The 22,214-nt window shown below is 42.4% G+C and overlaps 1 protein-coding gene across 1 annotated transcript; it reads left to right on the forward strand.

Annotated features, from left to right (window-relative positions):
* The first annotated feature begins 1,587 nt into the window (after positions 1-1,587).
* TMEM179 (transmembrane protein 179) lies at positions 1,588-20,482 on the forward strand. The gene is made up of 4 exons (XM_009968951.3): positions 1,588-2,060; positions 6,189-6,326; positions 7,889-7,967; positions 10,793-20,482. Exons 1-4 carry the CDS (start codon positions 1,759-1,761, stop codon positions 10,970-10,972), a joined length of 699 nt encoding a protein of 232 aa, XP_009967253.3. The 5' UTR covers positions 1,588-1,758; the 3' UTR covers positions 10,973-20,482.
* Positions 20,483-22,214: the final 1,732 nt, after the last annotated feature.

The raw sequence follows: 22,214 nt of genomic DNA on the forward strand, positions 1-22,214 counted from the left end.
AACTGAAATACAATTGTTGATGACCAGAGATGGGTTAGGATCAAAAAAAATGGACTGACAAATTTCATATATACTGACGAAAGCTTTAATTCAAGAAGTAGGATCTGCACAAAAAATACTTTCTTTGTATGGATAGAACAAGATCTCAAGATAATATGCATTACAAATGATTTACAATGAATCTAAATTAATGTCTTCTCTGAGAATCCCCCCAGCGTCTGCCTCAGGATTGTATCTGTAACCTCTTAACAGCCTAGAAAAAACTGTTTTGTTGTCCAACAGAAACACAAGCTTGAAATTTCATGTGCAGTATATTCAGGGTTCAGGGTCCCAGTCCCTCATCTGCTCCCTTAAACACTATCTGGGACGCGACACAGTGCCTAAAACGAGCAGAAAGAGCCCTGGGATTAAGAAGTGATCTGAGACCTGCAGTTGATCTCAGACTGGATATGGCTAGGAAATTGGATTAGGAAATTACTTCACCTGGAACTGGAAATGAATTGCAGTGTCTTGTGTTGGAAAGAAGATTCATGTTTAGATGGAAAAATGAAATTGGAATTGAAGGGAAGCTGTAACTTGGGGTCAGTTTAATTTGGATTTTTGCGCCAGGGAGAAACTGAGCACAAGACACATTCCTGTCTCTGATGCCTTTTGCTTTCTTGTGTTCTGGCCATGCAGTTTTGGGCCTTACAGCTGAGGGGATGCTCTGATGTCTTTCTGAGTGTGGTGCAGGACAAGGGGCTGGTCCTTGGAAGTGCAGAGCAGGGTGTAGAGCTCACCCCTGGGAATCAACGGCACTTGTCCCTGCCATGCACAGATCATCTCTGTGCTGCTCCGTTCACAGCTTGGTGTTCAGCTGGATCTTAGGGTTATTTTCTTTCATCCCTACTTCATCTGCCAGCCAGGGGAAAATGCAGGTGATCCCAATCCTGGGCAGCCCCTAACTGACACCTAGGCTCAACAAAAGTTATTCCACTTCTGGTGAGATCTTGCTGATACTTGCAATGTCTTGTTGTGGGGGTGACCAGCTGGGCTAGGAAAAAAACCACTTGGTCTACAGGTCCCGGGATGGCTGTGCACCCTGGACCTTATTACTACCATCTGAGGTTGGTGGCCAGATTTTTAGAAACTAGGGCCAAAAGTTACTGGAATCCAGCAGCCAGGATGAAACAGTTTAGTGGGTTTTTTTGTTTTGTTTTTGGTTTTGTTTGTGTTTTTTGTTGTTGTTGTTTGTTTGGTTTTGTTGTTGTTTTTTTTTTTTTTTTTTTTTTCTGTGGCGGAGGGGGGGCGTGTCATAGCCTTGAACATCGGTGACATCAGTGTCCTATGTCATCGGGGGATACCCCACTGAGAACTGGTGGTACCCAGCCCTGCTGGGGAGGCAGGGACTGATTTAACCCCCTGCGCACCAGGGTGTATTAGCGGCCAGGTTTTCCTGAAGAAGGGGGATCCCCTGCAACAACTCTTCCCCTCCATTCCCTCCCACAAGCCCTGAAAGCCATCGGTAGGGGCAGCTCTGGCCACGGGATAGGCAGCTGCTGTGCCCGGAGGAGACATTGCATTGCATTGCATTGCACTGCGCATCCTCCCTCCCCACCCCCTACTGCTGCAGGCTTCCTCCCTTCATCCCCCCATCCTCCCCCGCCTCCTGCCCCGCATCCCTCCCTCCCGCATCCCTCCCTCCCGCATCCCTCCCTCCTGCATCCCTCCCTCCATCCCTCCCTCCTTCCCTCCCTCTGCCTGCGCAGAGCCGCGGACATGGCGCTCAGCAATTTCCTCTTTGCTCAGTGCATCTGTTACTTCCTGGCCTTCCTCTTCAGCTTCATTGTGGTGGTACCGCTCTCGGAGAACGGCAATGACTTCCATGGCCGGTGCCTGCTCTTCACCGAGGGCATGTGGCTCAATGCCAACCTGACGGTGGAGAGACAGCGCTTCACCGTGCAGGAGTGGGGGCCTGAGGCCGCCTGCCGCTTCAGCATCTTCACCGGGCTCCTCTCCCTGCTGCTGGCCACAGTGCAGGCCTGGAGGACCCTCTTCTTCCTCTGCAAAGGACACGAGGAGTAAGTATCCCTGGGGAGGGCAGGGGGTGCCCATCCCTCCTGCAGGTTGGGGCAGGCGGGAGCAGCCTGGGGGTGAAGCACTGGGCTTTGCACCACCCGGATCATCCTGCTCCCTAGAGGGATTTGGGGTGAGGTGGTGTATTGCCTGTGTCTGTCTGCACACACACCACATACACACCCACTTGTGTCCAGGGCCCTCTCTGGAGGCTGCTCCCCTGCAGGGATTTGGGGTGGGGGGACCAGGTTCACCTCTATGCACCCGCTGCTCTTTGGCAGCCTGGGATCAGCATCTGGCCAGCTTAGCTGTGGGGGGCATAGAGGGTGCTGGGGGCCGTGGGGCAACACTGGGGGCTGGGGCTCGCAGGTGCCTCCTGACTGTGTCCCACTACATGTCCCTGCAAAAGGGGGCCTTCCCCACACGTGCACCGGGTGTGCGAAAATTCTTGAAACATGGTTGTGTGGGGCGGGGCAGAAGGGAGCCATTGGCGTTCCCCCTTTATATTTATCCTGCTTCTGTGGTGGACGTGGTGACTATTGCAGAGAACAACTATTGCTTGGTTACGACGCGAGAGCAATGCTGAGTGCTCCCTGCAGCAGCTGCAGAATTGAACTGGCAGCCGGTTACTGTGCTCAGACAAACCAAGGGACCTCGGACCCCAGCAGGTACAGTGAGAGGCTTGGTGGTCCAGGCAGCAGCTCAGGGGTGCTGTGCTCTGTGATGGCCTCTCTGGTGACCTGTCCTGACACCTTGGGTAGAACTCCTGGCACAGGTAACCCAGGCTGTGGGTGCTGTGGGGCCAGGGCCCTCCAAGCATCAAGCTTCACAGAGGTGGAAAGGCAGGAGCACACACTGGTGGCTGGTTAGACTAGAAAAGCCATTTTCCCGTGGTTTAGGGACCATGCCAAGGATAAATCACTCATGTCTGGGTCTATTTGGACTAGAGGTTTCTTGAGCCAGTGGCTGTTACTCACATCTGGGCTTGTACAACACCCTGGTGTTGGCAATATTGGGGACTGGGTAGCAGTGTTGTCTCTGGCTCTTTCCAACCACTCTGAAGCTGCCTGATACTAAAATATGCTATAGAGAATATAGACTAGAAACTTATTTCCATAATAAAACTTACCTTGCAAGTTCTAAACATAACCATGTTCTTCTTCATAGATTTGAATTCAGCTTCCTCAGGTGACCAGATACTTATAGAGAATTAGCTGAATCTAGGTGCTTTTTTTCAGTTTTGCAGTTCAGAACTAGTTAATTTTTGGAAGAAATTGGCAGTAAAAATCTTGCATTAGTGAAATTTGGATCAGATGTTTGGCCTGCTTCCAAATGTGGCTATTTAGTTCAAAACTGTTGGGCAGGCCCCTGAAAATTGTCCCTTTAGGAGATACTTTCAGTCTCCTTTAGGCTGAGCATTATCAATCGCATAACACCATTCACAGTTGTCCCAAGCAAGAAAGGAGGACGAAGGCTGCAGGGTGGTTGGGAGCAAAGGTGGAGCAAGTTGGCATGGTGAGATAACCATAGAGCATCACAGAAGGGTAAGACAGGACAAGAGGGAAGCTGCTTGAAAGCAGTAGTTTCCTAGGAAGAAGGAAGGTCTGTCCTGTACCAGATCTGCTGCTGTCTCTCTGAAAAATGGGCAGGACACATGCTGTTCTGATTTTAGACAGACATTTGTTAACACTTCAAATGGGTGTGAAAACAGGTCTGTTTGGATGGAGAGATAAATGCTATCTCCTCACCATAAAAGATAATTGCCATTTCTGATTAGAGGCAGTTGAGGAGACACCAGAACAACATCACTGCTGCTCCTATTGAGCACTACCTCGGGCCAGCTCTAAAGTAAGCCAGCCTCAGGCAGTCAGGGTGAGCACCCTATGCATCCTAGCAAGGTGGCCAGTTTTCTTGTGTGATGGTTTTGAATGATTGCTGTCAGGTAGTTGGGACTGCTAAAAGTCGTTCTTGAAAGGGTCTCAGCACCCCTTGCCTCAGGGACAGACTGAGCTTGATTTGCCTTCAGGAGTAGGAAAAGCAAAATGCTGGCTGCCAACCATGCTCTAGGCCTGGGACTGTTCAGCTCAGCTGACAGGTAGAGGTACAGCTCAGATACTTCACTAGTAGGATTGCAAAGCAACTTCTACTTTGATTGTAAGCATTTATCATTACCAGGCATCCACTCAATTTGGAACATGTAGCTTGAAATTCTGATCTAAGCAAAAAAATAGATGAAGTAAAGAGCGAAGTTAGCACAGTTCTCCACCAGGATGCCCTGGCCTGAGGACCCTCCAGCACATGGTGATGGTTACTGCTTGCCTGGTGCAAATCATGTGCAACACTCAGTCCTGCTTTGTCAGTGGAAATACTGATTCTGGATCTTGGCACCTCTTCTGTGATGCAGGGTAGGAAGTAGAAGGAGAACAAGAGGTCCTGGGCTGGTGATGATCCACAGAATACTCCTGGGAACTATTCCTTTTCTAGAGCTGTTACTAATTCTGGTGTTAACTCTGTTTTTATTCAGTGGACAGCTCAAGTTTTTTTTGCTTCTCAGGCCAGCATACCATGCTAAGGTGTACCCAGTGGATATGGTTTTAGAGATGCTTTGACTGAAATCTAGGCTCTGGGTGAAATCAGGGCAGGGACAGTGAACACACAAAACAGTGGTGTGCTTGTACCAGCTCCCTCTGCTCTACGGGCGACCCTGGCACTCTGTAGAGGTGAGCTGCTCTGATCCACCAAGTCCAGTGAAGCCAAAGGTTAAGAGTAAGATTCATCTATAAGTCAGGTGTCCTGTCATCCAGCTCCCACTACAGACTGACTGTAAGAGCACTTTTGGAAGGTGTTTTATTTAATTTCTTTTCTATCAGTGTTGGGATGGGATGACTGTCACTTTGGAGAGAGCCTAGACAGCTCCTCTAAAGCCATGTCAACCCAGAAATAGATATTTGTAACCCACTGCTAATTGTTTCCTCACCTAATTTTGAAGAAGTCTTCCCGAGGTGAGACACATATAACCTGTACAAAGTAGGATTGACCAGCCTGGAACCTTACCAGGATTCAAACACTGACTCAAAAAGCCTCTCAGCTTTTCATTTAATAAGCCACCAGGGAAAAGAAATTATTGTTTTTTTGTTATCTGTGATGAGTAGACTCCTTCTATCCTCATCATAATGACAGTGGCACTGGCAGGAAATTTGTCATGTTCATCCTTACCACCTAATCTGAATAGGATGATCTGTCTCTTACCAGTCTTTCTCCAACCTAGAGTGGATGTCCAGTTTTTAGATGACAAGACTTTCCAAGTGTCACCTAAAGCAGTTTCAAGCAGTGAAGGACTTGATCAGATGAATGAGAAAAGGATTAGAAAGTTTTCACTAACTAGAATTAAGGGGGAGAGTTAAGCAGTGAGGTTGGAAGATGAGTAGACAAATCCTTGGTCTTATGGGACCCCTGTAAGCATCCCACACCCTACCACTCCAAACACAGAACGTGCCTAGGGCTGGCCCTGGTTGGGCAGGCTTAATGAGGCTCATGTAAATTGACATTCAGCTGGCAGAAATAACATACTGACACCAAAGCCAGAGAAGCCCCAGGAGAAGCTGGCCTACTTTGCAAATTGCCCATAAAACTGAGGTTCGTGTCCTATGATGGCAGTATCTTGTGTTACATTGCTTAAAATGATTATAGCTATCAGTACTGTGTTGTTTTATTTTTAGTTTCCCTCTCCTAGGCAGTTTTGTCCCAATTATCACTTTAGTCATGAAATAATTTTAGCTCGAGTTACTATATAATTTGAGCTAATGACATTTATTTTAACAATGGTGATTTTCATCATTATAGCTAATGAAAGCCATGCTGTGTATGAACAATCACCACTTAGTATTTATGATTTGAAACCCCATCCTCTTATGGTGAAAAAAAAAATCAAAATCGAAAGCACTTACAAATGAAGATAATGTGACTCAAAATCATAATCCATAGTTTTTCAGTGTATTAGGTGTTCTTAATTAAAGCAGATGTTTTTCAAATGGAAACTGATATCTTTGTGCCCAGTGTATGATGCTCAGAGAGACTGCTGATGTCGTGTTTCAGCTGTTTATGAGTTACATTTTTCTTCCTTTTTATTGCAGCTCTTTCTTTTATGCCTTCCTGAATCTGCTGATCAGCGCCTTTGTGGTGTTTATCACATTTATTGCTAGCACTATAGTGAGTGTAGGATTTAACATGTGGTGTGATGCAATTACTGAAAAAGGAAGCATGCCAAATAGGTTAGTATTGAAGAATACATTTTCTTCCTATATTTTTTTTTTCCCCATATATGCACAAATGAACAGTGCTGTTGCAAACTGTAGTTATTACATGCAAGGTGAACAAGGGGGAGAAGGCATCTGTAACGTGCAAATCTAGTTTTTTTTCATCCGGAACAAAAAAAGCAAATCAAACTTTTTTTGCGTTTAGTTCCCCACAGAGAAAAGTATGTTTCCATGGCGTTTCACGGTCTCTTTAAGAGTCGTGATCATATGCAAAACAAATCCATTAGTTTAAAATTTTTCATTTCCAAAGGAGAACTAGATTTGGAAATGCTGCAAGAACGGGGAGAGTATGGTCTTGTGAGCAGGTCAGGGGACTGGGAGTCAGGGCTCCCAGCTTGCTGTCCTGGCTCTGCCACCGACCCACTGTGTGCCAGTGGGCCAGTCACTCACCCTGCCTGTGCCACAACGCACCATCATCCAAAAATTGGTATAAAGGTGCTGGCCTCATAGCGGTACTGTGGCTGCCCTGAGAGCTGAAGAGTGGAAAGTGCTTTCTAAGGGCAAAGGACAGATGGTTGATACTTTCTTATGGCACACAGATGTGCAGCTCCTAAAATGGTTTACTGTATCCCACGATGTTTATGCTCCTTACAGGAAACATGATAGGTTGAGGTAGATTTTTTTTCCTATCAAACAAATAATATTGAAAAGAGAGGAAAAGGTGACATTTTATGTCATATGATATTGAATATTCATACTACTTAAAGCATACATTTATGTTGCACATTGTCATATGTTGTAAAATGCCATAGTAAATGTTCTGTTTAGGGCTGCAACGATTAATCGAATTATTCGAATATTCGGTTAAAAATTCTATTACAAAAAACGTCTAATCGAATATTCGGATAAGAACCCAAGATGGCCGACAACACTGAAAAGGAGAGAGAAGAGGCTGCAGAAATCAACCAAGAGATAGAAAGACAACCTCAAAATCCTGGGATTTTTTTCACACCAGTAAAAGTCCAAGTTATTTGTAAAATCTGTAGGCAGCCTCTATCTTACCATCAGAGTATCGTCTCCTTGCTGGAGCATCCGAAACAAAAACACCCACACAATCCTTTCTTCTGAGGCTTTTCCTGATGAAGTCAAAAGGTAATGGAGGCTCATACAATTTGTTTCATTGAGGGGTGAAGAAACCAACCTGGGGTGATGCCAGATGTGTATATGTGGGAGGCTTGTGGGTAGTGGGAGAAGAGGGTTTTAAGTATACTGTTTTCATAATAACTATTACAATTCCACTTACAGAAGACTGGTGTTATCACTCACAAAATTTTATATGTATCTACATATATTTATTTTTTTAAAAAAAAAGTAATTACATGCCTCTTTAGCCTAGTTTTAGAGAAGATTGGCAAGCAAGCTGATTACTGCAATAACTTAAGTATCTTTTGATAGAATATGCCATTGTGACTGTTTGAAACACTTTTAAGATGTTGCTTCATTTTATATTTGGTTTGCCTGTTTGGAATCTCTGAAATAATTTTATTTTTTCCCCTCCAAATGCCTTCTTTGGGTAGCTGTGAAGAATTACAGGATATAGATCTTGAACTGAACTTAGAAAACTCTGCTTTCTATGACCAGTTTGCTATTGCACAGGTAAGTCAGACTAGATCATGATTCTATTCCAGTTAATTTGCCATTTGCTCATTGATCTGAGATTGCTGGAGCTGAACTACCATTCCCCTGAAATCAATGGGAATGTTTCCACTGACTTCAGTAAGTGGTGAATCAGGATGACAGTGATGGGCACATTTGTGTTTTAAATTCAAAATGGATAGTTTTGAATGTGGACGTGTCAAAACCTGACACTGCCACTGATCTTATTACTCATGATGGAAAATTTATTGTTTTCTCAAAGGATGAGCTCTGCAAAAGTTACAATGCTCTGGTGTCCTGGAGCTCTTCATTGCTGTTCAGAATAATGTCTGACCTGCACCAGATCACGGGGCTATTAGTTTTGCCTTCCATGATTTTGTCTGAAAACTCCTGAGCTATATAAATATCAGATCACTGAAAATAATTAAAGATTATTGTCATTTAGATGGGGCTGTTTTATGAAGAATCTGACCTCTAAGGCTGTTAGACCTTTCTATTGAATATGCTAGTTCTAAGTCAACAATCAAAGTCAGTGAAAACTGGGACCTGACCACTTGTTCATGTGAGCACATACTAGTTCTGCAAGGAGGATAGCTCCATCCATGCAGGGTTGCACCCGTACATGTGATTCTTATGTTGCGTGGCATGGGAAGAGGATTTAACTTGCTTGGGGCATCCCTTTAGGGTAACCCTGCCTCTTGGACACAAGCTAGTTTTGTGTCTTCATTGCCAGCGTTGGCATCTAGACACCCAGCTTAGACATAGCTGCATGTAGGACAGAAATATGATGTAGCAGTGACTCTTTTATATGATGCTAGCCCAAGGCCAAGCTGTATTTTGTAGCAGATTTTGCCATTAGCTCCTAATCTGCCAGCTAGTGGAAGGGTAGCAGAAGTAAAACTGTTACCAGTCTATAGCTTTGAGTTCATGGGAGCTAAATGTCCACGTCCACCTTGTGATCTCAGGGTGGGCAGTTGGTAATCTATATACAAGAAAAGACATTTCTCTAACAAGGAGCCATGCCTACAAGCCAAGGTCCATGCACATAGCACTTCAGTTGCAGGAGAGTTAACATATCACAGCATAGATGAATGAGCCCAAGACATTGGATGTGGCTCCCCACACCAATCCATGTCCCTCCAGATGTCCCTGGGGAGAGCTAGCCTGCAAGGTCCAGCCACTAAGCTCTGCATCCAAGTATGAAGACCTGGGAGCCTAACAGCTCCAGGGAACCACCATTTGGCTTCAAAAGCTGAACCTCATATTGTCAAAGTGAATCCTGATTGCAACTGAAGAAAGGACAAAGCAGGCAACAAAATCCTACATCACTGGCTTCTGATATCCAGGGTGTGGTAAGCAGAGTTGGATGAAGGTACAAGAATGGGTCTGTCTATGGAGGGTGTATAAGTTTCTTTGAAACAGTAGAAAGAGAAACCCAAGAATAGACTAGACTTACTGGCTAAAGCAAACATTTCCTTATAAGTGCAATAATTCCCTACAGTAGGATTTACTTAGAAGCAGTCTCTGTGTCTGTCTGCTTTCTTCCATTCAGATGCTTTTAATACATCAGAATGGCTCCGGGAGTTTCACTGAATTTGGTTAAATCCAAGTAGATTCTTTCATATCAAATATGCTGAGAAGACCACATCAGTAGCAGATATCTGAATGTCTTTAAGATGATTATTTCATTAATGAAGTGATGCTTAAGAAATGAATGCAAAACTTCCAATTCTCTAGATATAGTAATATCAAGCTCAATTAATATCTCCTTATTCCCAAGGTTTGTAGAATAACTCAAAAAAATTTTTTACCAGTGAATGGAAATAATTGTAAGTATGGGCAGAAATACCTAAGAGAATTTCCAAAGTACATAAGATATATAGGAATTTAAACTCTCTTTAAAAAAATTGGCTCTTGCTTATCTAAATTGGCTATTAGAGTATGCAGCTGTATTACTGTTTAGAAGTGTTTAAATTGTTGTTGCTTTTTTTTTTTTTTTTTTTTAATTAAAAATTCAGTGTGTCAAAACTGAAATACAGGGATTCAATTAATGTTTCTTTGCTAAAGGCATCATAGAATTAGTATGGAATTTCTTCCAGAAAATCTTACTACGTATGTGCCTCTTATCAGACAGGGAGGCCAATGTTCAAGTACCTGAACCAATCAAAGAGTAATTATTCCTACAAAGTTAAGCAAGAGAGACTAAGTTAGTGATGAGACTTATTGCAGATTCAAGTCTTTAAGTCCAGGTTCCTCATGCCAGGTATAAAGGAATCACCAAACACTTGAATGCATTGTAGTGGGTTTCTCTTGCTCTCTGAGTTCATGCTAGTGTCAACCACTTACCCCAGAATGTAAAGGTTCAATTTATAAGATTGTCTCAATAAAATTTTGAATAGAAATACCTTAAAATTAACATTTCTGCAGGGGTAGTGAAAGGTCTGAAGGACTTGGGAAAAAAGTTCTGGAAAATGTCTTAAAACATATTACAATAAAGTAACAAAAGTGAAATAATCCCAACAATTTTGGGCTGGCCAGAATGTCAGATATGTGAAGTTCAATGGATGTACGTGGGTTATACAGATTTCTTTCTTAAATGATTGTATTTAGTACATTTTTACTTCAGTCTTTCTCATACATAATTTCCTTTTAATCTAGGAATAACTTGACAGACTTGAGCAACAGTGGGGCCAGGACCTCATTGGGTTTGACTTGGTGTGACTCCATGGGGTTTTGTCCAGCTGAGGTTTTGATATTCACCTGGACAGTTGAATTTGCTTTTACGACACAGTACTGACCTCTTTATCATTTCTTTTCTTCTCTAGTTTGGTCTCTGGGCTGCCTGGCTGACTTGGCTGGGAATTACCATTCTGGCTTTCCTGAAGGTTTATCACAACTACAGACAGGAGGACCTGCTGGATAGCCTGATCCATGAGAAGGAGCTGTTGCTAGGAAGATCCGCTTCACGAACCTCTTTGCAAGATGAGAAAAGTGGCATGATCTAAAGTGTAAGCAAATTTCCAGGGCAGGATCTAGATTTTATTATTCAATCGTGTGAGCTGAAGCTGAGTCACAGTACTGAGTTGTGTGAGATTTTTTCTTTTCTGAAAAGAGAGGTACTTGCGAAGCACCCACCTCCTCCATGATAAATTGTTGGCAGAAATACTTACAATTAGGATAGAGAGAACGAACGGCCGCATGTGCCACTGGCACAGTAAAGTTTCTGTCCTGCTCAGGCACAGTCTGTAACCTGCTCTTGCTAGCAGAGCTTCTACACGCTATCCCTGGCTTTCAGGACACGGGCCATTTTTGAAGACTGAGCTGGCAAGACCAGGTTACATTCCAGACTGTTTCTTCATTCTGAAATGACAGTTGTAACTGGGGCTGTGTCTAGTTCCTCTTCTCTCTTTCTCCTCCCTTTTGCCAGTAAAGCTTCCCCTATTCTCACTTTATTCTGGGTAATTTCAGCTCTTGTCCAGGTACAGACTCTCGCTGTCTCTGCTTTTGCTATGTATGAATACAGTGCAGACAAACCTGTTGCTCCTGCTCTGATTTCGAGTTCATTTAGAACAGAGGCCTATGTTCCAGACTTGATATTTAATGTTGGACAGTGTTAATGAATTCCATTAAACCACTATAATATTACAGCACCTGTCAAAAAATGTGTATCATTTTGAAGGATGGTGGAGAATTTTTGTGGTTTTGTTTCTTCTTAGATTTTGGCATGACCAACGTTTATTATGACTCCTGAAATATAGTGTAGCTAGCAATTGCTGAAGCTTGCATACTAAGAAATTAGGCTGAATAGATAGCATTGATGCTTGTGCATTTATATATGTAACTTGGTCCCTAACATTGTATGCTATTCAGTTTTGAGTATTAGAATTTACTTGTGGTATTTATTCCATATAGAGTATACAAAATTACTGTAAACATTTGCATTGTGTGTATCTCTATATATCTATAAACATAGCAAGGATCTTGAACAGCTGAGTTATTTTATAGGTAGTTCAGTGTTGAATGGGTCCGTTCTCCCCACTCATGGACAGGAGTTCCAGGGCTGATGAATTTTGTTGTGAAAAGCGAGAACTGTTATCTACACAAAGCTCACTAGTGACTTCATTGTTACTTTCAGTTTTGCTTAGCCAGTGCTTCAACAATTAAGGTGGATGGCTGAGGTGAGAAGTAGATCTGATAATTAAGAAGATTCGCTCGGATGAGCGTGGGATTTGCACGGCAGTGAAGTAAAGCTGTACTAGAATTAGGCAGTTGTCCCTGGGTATGCATTTTACAGAAAGGCCCTGATTCAGCAGAAAACTTAAGCAATCGGTTAGGTTTAGGCTGAAGAAGATTTTCTGGTAGTACACTTGCCTGTGCCTGTGGCAGCTGCGTTTGAGTTGAGACTGAATTTGCTGCGACGTGAGTGCAAAACATGCACAACTATATCGCCTGGTAAATAAGAAGGAGGGGAGAGAAGACAGCAGGCTTCCATCCCATCAGATCTCAAGTCTGGGGCTGGCACAACCATGCAGATTTATTGTTGTCTTCTGGGGACTATCTGATGCTTAAAGTTTAGTATGGGCTAAAGCGTTTAGTTGAAACAGAATTTGAATTCATAACAAATCCCTGAATTAGTAAGCATATTAGGGCAGAAAAACTAACATTACGTTCAACATCCAAATTGTTCTTATAGATTTAGGGAAAAAACCCTCCATGTTCTGTAAGCAGTGAGTGGCCCTATGAACATTACTTATAGTTCCAGCTGGCCACAGCTGTATGTAGAGAGATCTTGTTTTTCAGCATGATTTCTGCCCACAAGGGAATTAAATTGCTTTGAAAGTTCTGCGGCAGTGGCTTTTTTGTACCTGTGAATTGACCTCAGAGGAGAAGTTCCTAGAGAAGGAATCAGAGATCAAGTTTTAATAACAATTTACTCTTTAGATATAAGGACTGTTGGAGTGTCTTTTTTTGTTCAGTTGATCTAATAAGAGAGACACACTTGCAGATACCTAAGCACTTTTCCAGGGCATGACCTTCCCCTTCATACCCTGAAGGAGAGTTTGGGTCTTGAAAGTTAGCCTGATTCCTATGTTTTCCCAGTTGCATATTCCACTGTAAAGGACACTACTTCTCCTTCCAATCTCACTTTGAATTTAAGATTCAGGATTGATGTCTCTTCCCACAAGTTACTTCAGTGCATGCCTTACTCCTCATATGTAGCCATGATGATGCTTTGTGTATTATATTTTATGTATGTGTCAAATCAGGCTTAGGCTGAAGTAATGTGTGGGTTGGGACCACTGTTCCTGGTCTTGCCTGGGAGTTTGAAGAACCAGGAGGCAGAAGATAGCAAGTGTCACCTCCTCATCCTGGATCTGAGATACCAGGGCTCAAGCCTTGTCTTTGGTTCTGAGGAATAAGATGCTGCTCATTGGTGAGGTTGTCTGAAGTTCATGATGTCTTCTACCTCTCTTTTCTCCCATCTCAAAGTTTTTTTCCCCTTTCTACTTCCATGAGAAGCATCAAAGACTGGTCCTGGAGTTTCTACTCTTGTTGACTTTTGTGGTTAGTGTTTTCAGTAGCATTTGTCACCCTGACACTATCTCCCTGACACTACCTTCATTGCTCTGCAGCTCCGTAGACAAAAAGTGCGATCTTTAAAGCACCTGGGGCAACCAGGATCCCACCTCGAAGTAATAGTCAATAGAAATGAAGTACTTCACTTTGGCCTTTGAAAAGTTCAGCCCAACACACGTACATTTACAGACTCACCTTTTAACTTTGTCATCAAAGCTTAGCCTCTTTAACTCACTTACCTGTGTGAATTCTTCTAATTGCAGTTGCATTTCAGTGCCCATGAATGCAAGCATCTTGGCTGTTGGAGTTGGCACGTAAACTGAAAAGAGGCTGAGTCTCTTCTTTGAGTCCCACATGCATCCTTGTCTTTTTTTCCAGCTTCCCTCACTTGACCAGGTGGGATGAGGCTGGCGCCCAGCTTGCAAGCATCAGTGATGCTTAAAAGAAAAGCTAGTTTTGAAGGAAGCCCCTGGACAGGTGAGAGGGCACAGTGTGTAGTGAGAAGCTCTCTGGCTGACTTGAGGGGAGGAAGGGTTTTGTTAAATGCCCAGTTATTGGACCTGCCTGGGCTTTTTTGTTTGCATTTATCTTTCTGCACCCTCTTCTCCTAAAGCTTGGACACACAGGCCAACCTGGTGATGCCAGGCTGAAAATGTGTTAGAATAATGGTTTTATTTATACACACATAAATACATACCTACCTATTCTCTCTCTCACACTTCACTTGTACATTTCTGATCTCTGCTTTTAGTCATACCACACAGTGTGGCTGCAGTATAAGTTTCTGTGAGTCAAATGCTGCATTTCTGTGATATTTCAATGACTTCTTTAATTAAACATGTTCAAAAGGAGGCCTTGGGGAACACTCTAGCAAGAGGAGTATTCAAGGAACTAGAACCCTGTGTGGTATTTATATTGTATTTAGTTATTGTCACATGGTGGAAGGGGAAAAAACTTTGTGGCCTTTGCCCATGCAGTCCTTCCTGCTGCAGCTCATTGCAAAACTGTGAACCATTCTGGTGGAAAATGTGGGATGCAATTGTTTAGTCATCGTGTTCCCTGTGATGCTAAAACCACAGTCTAAAGATTTTGTTTTGGACTGTGAAAATTGCTAACAGTGCAAGGAGAGCCTTACTTGGTTGCATGCAACTAGACACTGCTTTCCAAGGTGCTAGAGTGTTGCCACACAATTATTTTGTTCTACCGAATATATTCCCCACATCCTGGCCACCATCTGTGTTTAATTTCCCTGTCAAGTCCCTGCCAGCAGTCCACATTGGTTTAGAAAAATCTGAGATAACAAGTGTCATCTGAACTTTCAGATCAATGCTGTTTATTATTATTTTTATAATGGAGAAACAATTTATTTTTTTGTAAGAGAATTTTCTCATAAGGGCACAAATGCTCATAACATTTTATCCTACAAATTCATGAACTTTCAATAGGATCTGCAAAAATAAATGTGTGATGGTTTACTTTAAAACCTGAAGAACACAGGTATGTTATGACAATGTTCCTGGTGTCTCTTAGCAAACTGGTTGTTATAAAAACCAGTGATGGATGCTTGAATGTACAGACCTGGTCATGAAAGCATTCCGTGTCAGAAAGGTCGTGTATGTATGCATGTACAATGTACAGAGATATATGCCAGAAATAATTTCACTGCTCTCCTGTGATGTGGATTTAGGCTCTTCTCTTAACAGGCAACTTAGGTCGGAGTAGTTGTTAGGTTGCCTTAACTTTCTACACTGCTTTTTTCTTATTTAGTATTAAGATCTGTGCAATGATACATAGGTTATGGATACCCAGAGGTGGATGTGGAATAGGAAAGTACTGGCCAGTGCACAATTTCCCAAGTGCTGAGATGGGTTCCTCCTGCAGGTTTGCAGATGTTTTAATTCCTACCCTATCTCTGGCTAAAATCCTGATGTTAGCCTGTAGTAGTCCTGTTAGGAACAAAGAGTCACATTTCCCTTCAAGGCCTTCCCTCATCAACACGAAACACTGTCGATTTAACCTATGTAGCATTCAGGATGGAAGCAGAGCTGCAAGGAACAGGAGCACACACTTTACAGTTATACTGCATGAGCAGGGGGTACTTTTCCCCTTATTCAGGAATTATGCACCACGGACTCCTAAATGACCAAGGACCCTTGAATGAACACGGTCCTGTTATTAATTGATTTAAAATATGAACTTGCAGGTGACAAACAGAAGATATTTTGATAGCAGTGTCAATCCTTCTGTTGCTATACCATGCTCTTCTGCAACACAGTACAATATGCTGGATGAAAAGAGCCAGTGTGTGCATTGTAAAGAGCCATTTAATTACTCTTAGAAAAGATAAGGTGAGAAAGAGGAAAAAACATGTATTTGTAACACAGTTATTTAGTAGTAGGAGTTTAGATGGGAGAATTAATTTGAAAACTTATTGTCTTAATGGTTGAAGAAAATCAGGCAGATCTTTGGTGTAGCGAGTTAGTGTGTAGCTCTTGAGGGACAGAAGGTCTAAGCTGATTTATGTTGTCTGAGAATCTCACTCTCTGTATTAAAAGTAATCTGAAAACTCACCTTAAGAAATCATGTGCACTTGTCCTGTTTCTTCTAAATCCCCTATGTAAACAAGGGGTTAGAACACCCTAGGCTGTGTTATTCTCTGAAATGGAGGACTAGACAGGGCCAACTGATTCCTGGTTTGAGGGCTTTGGGGTTTCTTGGTGCAATGACTGTTGCATGTGAAGTGGATGACTGGTTAGGAGAGGGCACTCAGGGTTCACCCCAACACCTGAAGGCTCCCGTCAGTGAGATACAAAGCCATGCTTCACCTTCATTTGTCTTCCAGAATCTTTTATTCTTTGTCACGTATTGGTCCAATCTCAGTTGTTACCACCTCATGCACTTAGTCCTTAGGTAGATGACTGGAGACCATCACCTGAGAAATGGGGGATGTGCATAGGAGTCTCTTCAGGCTGCTCAGAGTGCAGAGCATGGGGTACCCTGGCTAGGGAAGTGCGAGCCACATGCCATTGTGTAGGCTTTATGCAGGAAACAGGGTTTCTACACAACCTCAAATCATACACCGATCTATGTGACGGGTCTCAGAAAACGCAATATCAGATGTGCAAATTCAGAATGCAGTGCAAGAAAATACATACAAACCTGGTGTTTGGGTGAATGTGGCTTTCATCATCTCTCTTCTCCAAAACCCCCCATCTCAAACATATTACATGTAAAATCACTTTTACTATTTAGGTAATAAATATAACAAAATTTCAGACAGCTATTTATACTAGCAAGACTTACTCTATTTTGTGACAAACCAATATGTATTTTGACAAAACTTTTGTCTTTTCTTCTAAGTCAATGGCCTGGGTGTGAACATCCTTCAGCTAATGGGAATCCGGTATATATTCAGATCCTAAGTTTGTGTCTCAGGTTATTTCCTTTGCTGATGGAAATAACCCATTTTTATCTCATCGGAATGTTTGCTTTGGAGACCATAAATAACCTTTCCTTATACTTAGGCAGTCTGGGAAGAGAGGCAGGTTTTACCTGGCTAGTTTCCACACATGCATGTAGCAAGAAAATGCTCATATGACTTCATGAGCACTGAAATTGTTTTAGAATTAGTTGTGTTCATGGTCCTAATGCCTTGAAGTGCATGTTTCTATTTTTATCCTCAACAAGAAAGAGGGAAACTAACCTGAGCTGTGTCTTTCCATTCTCTTGTTGTGAAGAGTATTTACATAGCAGTGCTTTCTCTTTAGTTTCTTTTGTCCATGCCAAAGAGTGTAATTGAACTGCTATTGCAAACATAGATTAACGTGAATGTATTCACCTGAGTGCTTAAACTTTTCTACCTCTCATAACTACTATAACTTCTTAAACTGTTATTGCACACAATAGTCAAAAGAACTGAATCCATATGAGAGTCTAAATCCTATTTTCATAGATAGCTAAAGGATTTAGTATTTAATGTTTATTAGCTTCCTGTCAGATCCTTGATCCTAAAAAATGGGCATAGGCACCCAAGAAGGGCTATCTGAATATCCCTTTTGATTGATCAAATAATGATTTTTTTGTTCTTCATGTTTTTTTAATATTTTTTATTTCACAAAAAAAAAAAAAAAAAACAAAACCCAGCAACTGAGATTTGTTAGACATGGAAAGTTATACATGACCTAAGAAGTTGCATTTCATAGGGATGGCAGAAAGCATTGAGCTACTTGTTAAATGCCTGTAAAGCTCCTTCACCAACCCTCCCCACTGGCAGGTAACTATGAGGCAGAGGTTTAATTTCTCCCCCTGCCTTGGGAGACACAAGCCTCTATCTGCATGGCAAATGCTGCTGCCATGGTGTTATCCTGGATTCCTCTCAAATCCTCCTGCTGAAGCTCTTCTACTTGTCTTGAAATTCCTAAATAACCATGTTTTATTCTGGCAGTTCTGGTGTTTATCAAGGAGATAAAGTACTTGGCAGCAAGAGCTGCTCACTGAAATACCCTGACTTATTTGTATACAGTGGAAACCTAATTTGAGAAGTTTTTGTTCCCCCTTCCCACTTGTCTATGTTCTAAAGTGAGGACTGGGACAATCTGTCAGGATCTGGGAATGAAGATTCATGGTTACTGTTGATGTCTTGGGTGATTTCTCATACAAATGTGTAAACAGTAATGTGACAAAACTACTCTTTATCTCCTCCTTACTTCCCCTCATTTCCCCCCAGATTTGGGCAAGTTTGACTCCAGTTTGTATACAGGTTCTGAAGAGTATTTATGAATGTGAGAAAAACTGCAGCTTCTATGACAAACTTTACCTTTTGTCAAAAAATAAGAAAAAGTGCTGCAGATTTTCCCTGTTCTCACTTGGGCTCTCTGGGGTATGTCAAACTCTTCCCTTTACATAAGCCAGGCCTGATTTGGGTGATATGTTGCTCAAGGAGGTTCCCAAGGCTGGTGCCAGCAGCCCCTTGAGGAACCTGGTGGAATTAGATCAGTGCTATGTTAAACCATAGATTTTAAGGCAGGGAAATGTTTGAAAATCTTCTGTCATGGTATCCCACATTAACACAGTCCAGAGCTCTTCACTCACTAACTCCTGCAGCAAAGGGAATTATTTTTCCCCGTTAACACTGTGAAGTCCAATAGTTTGTGTCTGAAATACAGCACATCTTTCTGCAGCCCACTGGATCTTGATCACATCAGTTAACCCATTCCACTTTCTAGGCTGCTACAACACTTTTAACTGTCATTGTTACAACAGTGTTCAACATTTGACTTCAAAAGGTGCTAACAGTCTCCTTATTAAACCACAGTTTACTGGAGTTGCAAGCAATTCTTTTGCTAAATGGTGCCAAGAAGGTCCATGCTGAACAGCATCCTTCTGGGGGAGGACCACTGCATTGGCATCCACAGCCAGTGCAGACTGATGGTTTTACAGCAATTCTGGTCAAATATTCTCTGAATAAACCTATTGCTGTTTTTCAGTCCAAACTACACAATTGAGAAATCAATATGCTGTGATCTGAAGTACACTCCTAAGAGCTTTTTGAAGGTTTATAAATAAAACAACAACAAAAAAGCCCAACAGTTCCACTGACATCTCATTCCCTTGGATCCTTTCATCTCCAAAAACATTCCTGCAAACTTCACAGAGGGTTTTATTGATGTCATGCTGATCAGGCCTAATTTCTCATGTCTCTTCCTACTGGGGACAAAGACTGCAGAGGGGGACAGGAGAATGCCATAAACCAGAAGAGAAATAGGTAGTGAGGAGAGCTGTGAGTGCATTTCCTTTGAGGGATTTCAGCTTACAGGCTGCAATGTGAGGGATCCCACATGGCAGCACCTGTGCAGGCAGTGCTGACACCGATTTCAGCCTTCGCTTGGCCCTCTCAGATGCTGCCTGCTCACGTGGCTTCACAAACTGCAGAGCATCTCCTTGAAGCATGTGTTGGCCTAAAATCAGTTTCTGGAGAGAGCCACCTGTGTCAGCCGTGCAGTTATCTAGTGTAAAGGTGCTGGCATTGCCACCAAATGTGGAGTGGCTGCTTTGGAAACCTCTTCTTTCCACATTGGCAGATCCAGACAGCCTGCAGCTGGCCCTTTGCCCTGTGCAGCTTGTGGCTTGTGTGGGGGAAGGAAAGTCTGTTCCCAAATCTCTGTAGACTTGCCATTTTTTTAAAAATAGCTCATTAACACTCATTGTTTTAAAAGGTTTGGGTTTTTTGTGTGGTACAACCTGAAAAGATCAGTCTCTCTGAAATGTATGTCCTGTAACTTACATATTCATGAGCTACTGTCTCTTCTTATGGACACATAGAAAAAGCTTTACAAGAGTCTAGATTAACTATTGTGTTATGCTGCTAAAGAGGTCCCCGTGTAATGGGTATTTGGGGACAAAAGTGAACACTTTTCATAATTTGTTTAACTGCTGAAAGCAGTAAAGGGGCAGATCCTTCGCTGGCATATATAGTTTAGCTTTGTGAGCTGTGCTGGAGTCATGTCAGTCCATACCAGCTGAGAGTAGAGCCTGGTCTGTTCTAAATGCTATCTCTCTTGATTTGTATGGTCTTTTGCAGCATAATGACTGCTAATTTGGAGCTTTAATTGCATGCATTTGACAGAAACAGAATTTGAGTGAGGTTTATTATTGTTTTGATACAGTCTCAAAAGGGAAGCTTTTTACTAGCATTTTAATATAGCCCTTTGTAAACACCTAGCAAAGAAAAATTCTAAGTCCAATCCTTCTACTAATAGAGTCACTGACAAAGTTTCCTTTGGCTTTAGTAGGAGCTGGGCTGGGTTCAGTATAAGTGATACACTCTAGTGTTACTGATAATGAGTTAACGTGTTTTATATATTGATGCTTTTTGCTGGACAGTGCATTGGCTTTTTATGATTTAGTGATATATGCAAATAAATTATTTGAAAAGTCAATATTTCTGTGCCTGTTTTTTGAAGGTGAATATAAGTTGCTACAATGTAAGATAAAAAATTGTTCTCAAAGTCAGTAGTAGCATCTTAGTTTGTGTACTCACTCCTCAGCATCTCTATGCCAGCTTGTATAGTCAAGGATATGGCCATATCCTGCCATAGGAGGCAAGGAGAAGATGTTCCTATGTTGGCATGCAGCTGAAAGGGAGCTTGTTACCAAATGTAGAGGAGCATAGACTGCATAGGCAGGTTCATTTTCTAAATGCCAACTGGCTAATTTTCTCTATGTGACATCAGCCTTTCTCTTCAGAGGTGGGTCTAAAGGTTCCCAACAGCTATCCTGGAGTGAGGAATTAATAACAAACAAGTCAACACTATTAACTTAAAGGTTCCTGAATTAGTCCTTGAAGGCAGCTGGTAATATCCTTTTTCTAGTCACATGCTGCCAGCCCTCCTGCCTGCTTTGAAGTGGTAAAAGAAACAAATGACAAGTAAAATTGCTGCTATAGGCTTCACCTGCTCTGTTAGCTTGTTTCCAGACTAGCAGGGTTGGAGAGATGGTGCCTAGAAGCGGTCTTTGGGGCTGTCTTTTACCAGGGCTAATGCTGAGTACATTAAAAGGTTAATGTAAAAAAACCTAGTATCAACTCACTGTGTCCTTTTCTATCTCTTCTAATCGTATGGGTATGGATATGCCTGTTGGTGCAATAAGGTGCTGTTGATGTGGTGATCCTGCCTGAAGAGGGTGTTGGCAGCTGCCCTCCATTCAACCTGCAGGAATGTACTGAAGACTGTCAAAACAATGCTTACCCCGTACTGTTGTGGTCTGCTGATTTCTGTTGTGCATTAATTTCATACATATCGCATAGGGGATAATAGGCAGCACTTCTACCCTTAGCCCTACCACTAGCCCATTTTCATGCACAGGCCTTCTTCTACTCTCTTCTGGCTCTTTACTCCTGCTGCCCTAGACACTGCTCCTGGGAAGACCATCTACTCACAGTTTGATTCAGAAATTGCTGCAAGAGTCCCATCCTCCATCACTCCTTTCAGCCCTTTAAAGCTAAAACATGACCATTTTCAAGCTGGATTAAATAATGGCTCAGAGCTGGTTGGCTTCAGGATTCTTGAGTACTAAATGATTCACCACGCTGGCACCAGCCTGAATTCAGGTGAGCATCTCAACCGTTTGTAATAAATTATGGACTCCCTCTCCCTTTTTACCTCTTTATGGGCAATTCCCAGGAGTTGTACTGAAGGGAAATATTACTCATCATGGCCAACAAGGGAATTATTACCCAACATGTCTGATTTTGTGTAACTTCAGAGCTCCTATTAACCCTTCCAAACTCACAAAGGTGTCACACCTAGAAAAAGAGCATTGAACAAGAATAAGGAGAAATCCCATCTGGCTCACAGTGGCAAGGATAGATCTGTGATGGATAAAGAACAGAAAGAAGGGGCAGAGTGGGAAAAGGGCACATGTATAAGCAGGATGGATGAATGGGAAAAAAGCTTCAGTGTGAGAAGGAAATAAAATAGGTATGTTGGAAATAAAACATGTAAGGCCACAGTGAAGCTGTGCAGCAGTAAGTAAATGCAGGCCCAGGAGTTGGGATTTTTTTCTCTTATTCCCAGCCTTGTTATTGACTTGCTTTATTCACTCGCACAGATGCATTGGCTTTCTCAGCTTCAGTTTCTTCACCTGCAAAATGCCACCACTCTCCCAAGAATG

The sequence above is a fragment of the Tyto alba genome, unplaced genomic scaffold (genome assembly GCF_018691265.1).
Source record: "Tyto alba isolate M040663 unplaced genomic scaffold, T.alba_DEE_v4.0 Super-Scaffold_29, whole genome shotgun sequence".
Lineage (NCBI taxonomy): Eukaryota > Metazoa > Chordata > Aves > Strigiformes > Tytonidae > Tyto > Tyto alba.